Here is a 9076-nt window from a genome sequence, read left to right as displayed (position 1 = left end):
AATTCAAACAGGTGCTAATTAGGTGTACAGAAAGGCCACTGAGGATAATTTATATATCCCCCGCAACAGAAAAAAAAAAACAAACCCTCAAATAAATGTTAATTGCTTATATTATGCAACAAATGATTTTTAGGATGGCACTAAATTAGCTGCAAATATTATAATTACGAAGTACTGGGTAATTTACTAAAGATTAATTGAAATGATTAAGTGCCAACTGCATAATTTTGCAAGGTAGTATTAATGCTTTCTGCACAGAAATGAAAAAAAAAAAAAAAACCCAAACCAAACCCATGGTTGTTACTGGCTATTTAATGAAGTACTTTATGCACCTCATGAAAGTGTCAGTGGCCTCTCCTTTATGTGCCCTTCTCTCAAAAGGGTATTACATGATTTTCATGGGGGGAAATCATTGTAGTGTTGATAATAACCAGAATGTCTAAACCAGCCTATTTTAAGGACTGAGTCTGATCTCAATGGCATGGGAGCAACACAAAAATATTGCTTCATGGTCTGTGTCCAGCAGCCTTTTCTGAAAGCTGCAGCAACCATGGGTATTTACTGAATGAGAACTTAAACAATTGCACATGCAGTTTGAATGCATTCCTCATAACCAACAAAAGGAGGCCCGCTTGAAGGAAGATATATGGAAATATCCCTACAAAGCAATAGTTTTAATACACTTTCCTGAATTCAGTGCACCAGCCTCCTGCATGAAGCCTTCATATTGTGCTGTATGGAGGTGGAAGGGGATGGTGATGAATCTGGAGAGGGACTTGAAAAATTGTTCTAGTCCAGGAGAGATTTCTTATTATATCTCTATTTATTACAATCTATTGGCCAGTATTTATTTTTTGGTGGCTTAATATTTAATACAATACAAATGTGGTTATTTAGAGAGTGACAGTGGAAACCAGAAGATAATTCAGTATTGGGAATAATTCTGGACTTCCGATGCAATGGGAAGAAGACTGTTCTTTTTGACTAAGGCATGTCACAGCTATAATGACATTGACTGTAAGATATTTCACTTTTCATTAACACAGGTGCCATATGCCATTACAAGAAGCACTGTGAGTAGTGAAATGCTACAAATGAAAATAAATGTCCTGTGCTTTTGGCTAGTGGTAACATTAAGCACTTATGATGCTGTGATGCTCAATGTGCAGGATACATTTTACAGAATGTCTCCTCTACAGACCTAAATGTACCCATAGGCAGAGACACGAGGAAAGCATGTATATCAATTAATTCCCACTTAAAAAATGGGTAGACTATCGATTTTCAGTACAAGGCTGAAATCCCCTTGACACCATGCTAGTTATGAAATTTTTAATGCAGTTTCAGGTAAACCTTAAAATCTGTTTAATGTGAAGAGTCCAATTCAGGAACATAAGGACTTTCTGGATTTTTGTCCTACTCAGTATCTCACTTTAATGGATGTTTCAGCTCCTTTCACTTGAACAGATCTTGCTTAAACCTAATCATGTGCAATATTGAATAAGAATGGCTCAGTAAATCTGGGCAAAAAAGGCTCATTTAACATTAAAATGAAGTCTGCACACAACATCCATTAGGACAACATTGAGAAGACCCATACAGGATTAGAGAGTCAAATTTAAAATTATGACACACGTTGAAGTCTTGGTAATAAAAGCAAATAGGGATATATTAAATACAGATCTGATTTAAGAGATCAAAGAGATGTGAATCTTATAGCCAGAGACTCTGAAGTCAATGCAGCTGGACATTATTATTTCTGTTGCCCTTATCAAGCTCTGACAGATATTTGTAACTCAAAAGGTTCATTACTGAGCGAGAGAGCAGAATCAAAATTCCTTGTGCAACGACAAAGTACGTGGCGCACTAGAAGACAAGGCATAACACTGGCAATATGCAAGCTAGAAAAAAAATGCAAGGATGAAAATGAGAGGCCAGATTCTGTAGAGAATCTGAATTGCAAGAAAGTGCAATTTGTAACAGGTGTCTGTGAAGTTGCCTGAAAATGCAGTCTTTAGATTCTCTGCTGCTCTTTGCCTGGCCAGTCTCCACACGTTGATTTGGAGAGGTGTAAAAGCTGCTTGAAAATTAGCTGAGAATGCTCGGCTCAGGGCCTCAGAAAAGAGTCCTCACAAGCTGGAGGTTGCCGTGCACTGGTGCATTGAGCCACACATGCTTTTGTCCACCCACATTCACTCTTCTCCCTGACACTCTCACAGCCAGGAAGGGGACTGGTGTTACATGAACCTGGTGTAACATGGAGCCCAAAGAGCAGTGAAACACTAAGAACTGACTGTATGCCCATGGCAATTTTGTCTTATTTGGTAAGAAGTCTGCATCACTATCAAGAGAAAATTATAGATTGATTTTACTCACAAATGTATGACAGCAGTTACTTTCCAATGTTGGCATTCACAAATGCTGGCACAGCAAAATATTAAAAGAAATTCATAGCAAAACAAAAAACATTCAAAAAGCAGTGGCTAAATACAATTCATAACTGTTAGGCAAAGCTACAGCAATGCTCTTAGACTGGTGCCTTATTTTGCACTGAGATTACATAGACAAGTTCAAAAGTATTTTGAATTTAGACCTTTGTAATTACATCATAATTACCGTGTCCTAGATAACAAAATAAGATTTCGTAAAATAGGTATCTTTTTCATCTGAAAAGAAATACTTCCTTTATCTGACACAGCCAGTTGGTTTTGCCTTTGCTGGTATAAATTTGTTGTTTGATGGAAAATACTCTTTTTTTAATATGTAAATGCAAGTGATCCTGAGAAAAAATGATCAACCATCAGTAAAAATATACTGCATTGCCCTTTAAAGCTGCACCATTTCTGATGCACATGATGAACATATTTCATGCTGGTTTGACCAGTACTCTTCTTACAGTGTAAAAGTATATTAGTATGACATGTGTTAATAGGTGTGGAGTCCTCTGCAGTCTCTTCCCTTGTTCCATGACAATTTGTGTCTATTAAAATATTGGTTGAATCCAGTGAAATGAGTTGATGAATCTATCTCACCCCGCAGTTTGAACTTGTTCTAGTTTTGTTACAGAAACTTTATGAGGGTTGTCTTGTTTAGCTTGAGAGATGAATGCTGCATCACACAAATATTTGCCAACCAAACCCAAAATTCAAACACTTGTTTTTTCAGAGGTTTTTGTTTAGCAAGACTATGACATTTAGCAACAACAAATAACCTCCTGGGTGAGCTATTCCATACATGCCTACTGCAGGGCTTCTGCAACTTCCTCTGCTACAGCTGAATAGTAGGCTAGCTGGATCACAGCTCTGAGCTAAAAGCACAAAACCTTCTACAGAAAAGACTTCAAAAAGACACATAAGTCTGGGTATGCAAGTTCCCTCTCTGCAGGTGAGAACAACTGAAAACTCCAAGCTGCACAGCTGAACTCTGATACTCTGGCAGTATCAGAGCCCAGCCCTTAAACCCTAGCTCTATCCATAGCAATCCTGATGGAGACTTAAGTGTGCAAATGTGGATGCATTTGCCTGAATGATGAATGAGCATATTAAGTGTAAGAATACTAAATTGGGGGTCAGGTTCACAAGCAACAGATATGAATTGCTTCAGTGAAGCCACCGTGATTGGTATCACCTGAGGAGCTGGTAGTAACTGTTAGCACCTGATGTACGTTTCTGTGCGTGCACAGAGACCAACCTGTCTTAACAGCAGCCATCACAACTGATCCTTTAAGACTGCAAGGAATTATGGTGTCCTTTCACTGTACAAATGATATGACTTGCACACCTCCTCAGGTAAAAGTACACTTTTCCAAAGGGCACTGCAAATGAATACAAGGAGTGGCATTTTTAATTATGGTTCAGTAGACTGGTGCAGCTCACAAACCCTGGAAAACACAGGACAGTCATTTTAGTACTTTTGGGAAAACTGATTTTCACTGATATGATTGGAAAGTGCTACTTAGGGATATTAATATCCTGACCATTTTGAAAAATCAGAATTCAAATATAAAATATTTCATGTTAGTATAAGTATCTTTTCCATTTTACCTCCTTGTTTCAACATTAAAATTGAATTATCTTTTAGGAAACTTAGCTGCTGCCACTTTAGAGACACTGCCTTTGCAGCTGGGTGTGTTGATGGTTCCGATTAAACCTTTGTGTCTGTAAATATGATCTAAGAGCCTAAATTAAAAACGAAACTCAAGCCCCACCTTTGCAAACATAATTAGACATGTTCACTAGTACTATCTGAAAACATAACAGTGTAGTGAGTCTTTGTTCACTTATTGTATGCTTGTTCTGTATTATTGCCACTTTCTATATAATGACAACCAGTAGTAATACTGGCACGTGGCACCTTCTTTGAGTCAGGCTGTCTTTTATAATCAAAGTTGCCAATAAAATGCCTGAAGTTGATTAGTAAGATGCAGGGTTTTTCTTTTGAGCTATGTCAGTGGCTGTGTAACTCTAAATATCAAAGAGATGTTTTACAAAAAACCAAATGCAAGTGTTTTACATTAAATCTTATAAAACTGTACATAATAATAGTCTACAGCATGAAAATGGCCATTAAACTGTTGTAATAGTTATGAAATGTAGTAAATATAACAATTCTAATGTTTCATATATTTATCATATTAATCACTGTATTCATACAGTTGTGTTTATATATATATTCGATGGCACTGTAAACAGTTGTTGGAAAACGCACATTAACTCTTAACCCATTAGAAGCTATTATAGTATTTTTTCATCCAAAAAGTTAAAACACATCAATGTATCATTGATTAAAAAAAAAAAAGCCTTGTAATATAATGCACATTTTGACATTTTCTAGGGTAGAAATCAAGATAAGGCATAATAGAGAATGTTCTAGATTTCAGATTGTTTTACATTTACACCTATCATGATACAAAATTTTAAACATTAAATGTAATTAAATAATACACAGTTTATGAAACAGAGTTGATTTCAGAGATCCACAATGCACAAAATCTAGTTAGTACCTAGTGGGAGTTCCCAGTAATTTATATCTCTGGGACCTTTATGGAAAATTTAAGTCGGTTTCTCTCTAACATCCCATTGGCAAAGTAAGTTTGAACTGAATTATCTTTTTTTCTCTGTACAGAGCTGCACTCAACTGTATAAAACATTATTATGTTTATTTATGTTTCCCATTGCTGGACATTCATCCAATAAGCCTTGAGCATATGCTTAAGCATCTGGTAATGGCATTTTGTGGGGCAGGGAAACTCACTATCTATATCCCTCAGTAAACAAAGTGGTTCTAATTTTTTCCATAGTTAAGGCAACTATACTGATATATTAGACACACCATATGGTTTTATGTTGCTTCCTACAATCTAAACAGTAAGAGTGAAAAGAAGTTTCAAACATGCTTTGATCTTCTTGACCACTTAGGAATTTCATCAGGCTGGTAGAGAGTACTGCACTTTAACATGGTTTACAACTTGTAGACATAGCTTGTTAGCTGTTCACTAGAAAAATAAAGTATGTATTGGCTTGAATTTGAAGACTGACCATTCATATAATTTATCAGAAAAATTAAACAAACAAAACCAGCCAGTCAGATTCCAGCAAACAAAATTGAGAAAAACAATAACACACACATACACAGTTTCTGTGTTTTCAATTGTTTCTACCCCATAACTTAAGCTACTCAGACCCTTGTCTTCATTCCCTCTGTATCCTGGGTGGGCTTTGTCAAAGGCTATCTTCAGACATTGTAAGTGATGACACTTGATATCTGCCAACTCCAGCATATCGTTTAATATTTATTCTAACATATCACATAAACTAGAGAGCCATTTAAATTTGTTTTCTGTTGGGTAAGGCTGTAGGTATAAATGACAGTGAACAGAAACACTTGCGCAGTGGCTGTAAGGCAATACAGCTACAGCGGAAAATGCCACAGAACTGCTAGTGCTGTTAAAATAACAAGTGAGGAACTCGGGGCTGGATTGCTCCCATTTCCAGTTACACTGTGTTTAGAGGATGACTTGACAGTGCTTGTGGTAGTTGTGGTGTCAATCTTTTTCACAGTTGGTTTTGGTTCGTTTCTGTTTTCTGGATGAGTTTTCTTGTCCTTGAGTATATCTGAAAACATCAAAGTAAATGTAAGATTAATCACACATCTTTTAAATAGTGGCTTTAAATACTGTCTGTTGTGGGAACATGTACACTAGTCTGAATAACCAAACTATGTATGGAGAGCAATGGGGTATTTCTATTAATGTTTTAGTTGGACCCAGCGTGGCCACTGGGTCCTCAGCACCCACTGTTTTGCTCAACAAGTCTTCTCTGGCCTGCTCTACTTGTCTACTTGTAAACACAGCCTGAGCAGAATAATAGGTATTCTACATTGCAGCAGCTGGTCTCAGAACCTCGTTTCCTCTCACAAAAAGTATCTTCAGTTTCACCTGGGATGGGAACTGGCTCATTCTTTAAAACATGGTGTTAGGATTGAGTGGTTTTGGAGACCGGAGAGCATATTGACTTAATGTAACAGACAACTTAGAATCATAGAATGCTTTGGGTTGGAAGGGACCTTGAGAGATCATCGAGCCCAACCCCCCTGCAGTGAGCGGGATTGAACATGTGACCTTGGCGCTATTAGCACCATGCTCTAACCAACTGAGCTAACCCTGCTGGTCACTCCTGGCTTCTTTCTCCTTTGCTACTACCCTTAACTTTAAAGCAATGTGCGACCCTTGATATGGTAAGACATCCTGGCAAGAAAGATTGCTGACAAGAGGAAATACGGAGGTGTCTCATATGCCTTGTTCATCAACGTGGGCAAAAAAGTGGCTACAAAGAGAAAATGCTTCAAGTTCCATTGTTTTTCTTAGCGAGTACAAGGACTTTTTGTTTTTAAAGTATGGAACAATATCACTGGGGCTTTTTTCTCCCTCCAGATGCATTTTGGGGCAGTTCCAGGCACCTTTTATATCAAGGACTAGATTCATAAGTAAGTAGCAGTAGTAGTCCTTTACTGCAAAAACATGGATTTTTTTTTTTTTTTTTTTAAATAAGAAAATGACTGATAAGGGTCTCCAGTTACCTTGACATTCCCAAGCTATTTACAAGTATTACTGAGATCATATTGCCCTTGAACCCTCTCATTGGCATTGTGGGGAGAAAGAATCACTATTTCGTCTGATGGTGGGATGACGATTTTACAGCCAATCGGCATACCCGAGTGCCTGGCAAAAAAACCCCTCCTGCCTGGAAGAATTTATAACTTAACAATAATTGTTCAGGTCCAGGCTTAAAGGATTTGGGATACTCATGAATGCAGTGCACATATGCAAGAAAGCAAAAGGCATATGTTTGTAATGCAGATTAAACAACAGTCCAATCTTAAAATAAAAACTCTGAATCACAGAAGCAAGTTCCTGGCAGAAGCTGGAAAGATGGAAAGTATTCCAGAAATGTAAATGCAATCAGATCGTTGTCTGCATGTCAGTAGTTCTGAACAACCATCAATAAACTCACTTGATAATAAAAATGAGCTATTGTATTGGGAAAGCACACATTGTTCTTTTGCCAGTATAAGCTCTAAAAGAAATGCAATGAATTGCTCCATTTTATCATAATATCAACATTAATCCCAGAGGAACCTGTGATTCGTAGACCTGACTCAAGGGTGACTGCAGAGAAGGGACCACTGGCTGGCAACATATACAGTGGGAAAAGGGTAGTCTGACACTGCGCTCAAAATTCATTATGGCAAAATGTGGGCATAGCTCCTCTTCAATTCCAGCTTGCAGTGGAGCTAACAGACGTGAAGGGGAGAAAAAGCATGCTCTAAATGTTTAGAAAATATCAGTATTCTGAGGACACTTAAAGAAAAATGGACAACCTTCAGACTGTCATTAAAGTAAATTAAGAATAAATCATGGAAATAGGTGTGTTCTGACACTGCCGAGACTCCTTTCCATCACTGTCATTCTCCTTTTCGACTGTGGTAAAGGCACTATTTCTCTGCTGCCTCTTATATCATCCCAGCCTGCTGACTTCAGCTCTCTGGGGCCAGCTGATTAAATTAAGACCTCACTCAGGTAAATCTATTCCCCTCTTTCAGTTGGCCATGTCCAGCATTGTAACTTGATTGGCCTCTATAAATCGGGCAGACTGAAATGTATTAATTCGTTTATTTTCTTAATATTGACTTAACCAAAAATCTAAGGTAAGATTTAATGCTATCAGAGAGGCTGTTGGTTTTTAAAAGCTTTCCTCTCAGTGACTGCTTAATGCACTACATAACAAGCGTTAAATAATACATTAGAAAATTCTGCCTTTATCCTTTCCATGGGAAGGACTACATTCTGAATTCTCTCTCTGTCTTTACAGCAGAGTATCTTCTGGTGCTATTCATGGGCAATTCTAACTTGGGATTTAATTGTGCAAAACTAGCATTTTATTTAAAATGCTCTGTTTTCTCTCTTCTTAAATAAATATAGCCTCAGTCCTAATTCAGTTCAAGAACTTTTTCAGTCCTATTTTTAGGTTTTTAGGCACAAATTTCAGCAGTGTAATGATTTCATGTTTTATTCCAGTTTCCTCAGAGTTCCTGTTGCTTACTCACTCCAGGGTTTTGGCTGAGAGACTCCGAGTTAAATGAGTTTTTCCTCTTAAATCTTTTTCTCAGAGTCAGAGATGGTTATGTTCAGTCTACTACTGACATTCGCAAGGCAAAAAAATAGTGAGCATGCTGAAAAAAAAAATGTCAGTGTGAAGACTAGCAAAGAAATGAAACTCCAGTCTCAACAAAGCAAACCCCAGATGTTCAGTACCCGTGAATCAAGCCCCTGGATCCTGACTTCATAAAACCAAACAAACAAATGCCACAACTTCCGTTTGTTCTAGTATTTGCCTTCTGCATTTTAAAGGCTTTATGGTTCCCAATTAAAAGCTTTCTCCATTGCTAGAAGCTTTCTTCTCTCTCAGTCCCTCTCTCCTTTCCAGAAATGGAGTGGCTGAAGTTTTGAAGGCTTCAGCTAACCTCAGGCTAACACATATGATGGCCTTTTGGACACTGGCATATGAATATTCTACAC

The 9076-nt window shown here is 37.6% G+C and overlaps 1 protein-coding gene across 1 annotated transcript in view; it reads right to left on the bottom strand.

The window, feature by feature from the left end:
* Window positions 1-5910: 5910 nt before the first annotated feature.
* LOC104025469 (glypican-5) overlaps window positions 5911-9076 on the bottom strand; it is a 416865-nt gene continuing 413699 nt past the window's right edge. The window contains exon 9 of the mRNA XM_075716973.1: window positions 5911-6113. Within this exon, the coding sequence (XP_075573088.1) occupies window positions 5911-6113 (203 nt within the window). The remainder of the gene's footprint in view (window positions 6114-9076) is intronic.

The sequence above is a fragment of the Pelecanus crispus genome, chromosome 9 (genome assembly GCF_030463565.1).
Source record: "Pelecanus crispus isolate bPelCri1 chromosome 9, bPelCri1.pri, whole genome shotgun sequence".
NCBI classification, from domain to species: Eukaryota; Metazoa; Chordata; class Aves; order Pelecaniformes; family Pelecanidae; genus Pelecanus; species Pelecanus crispus.
This window is presented reverse-complemented; position numbering and strand designations above follow the sequence as displayed.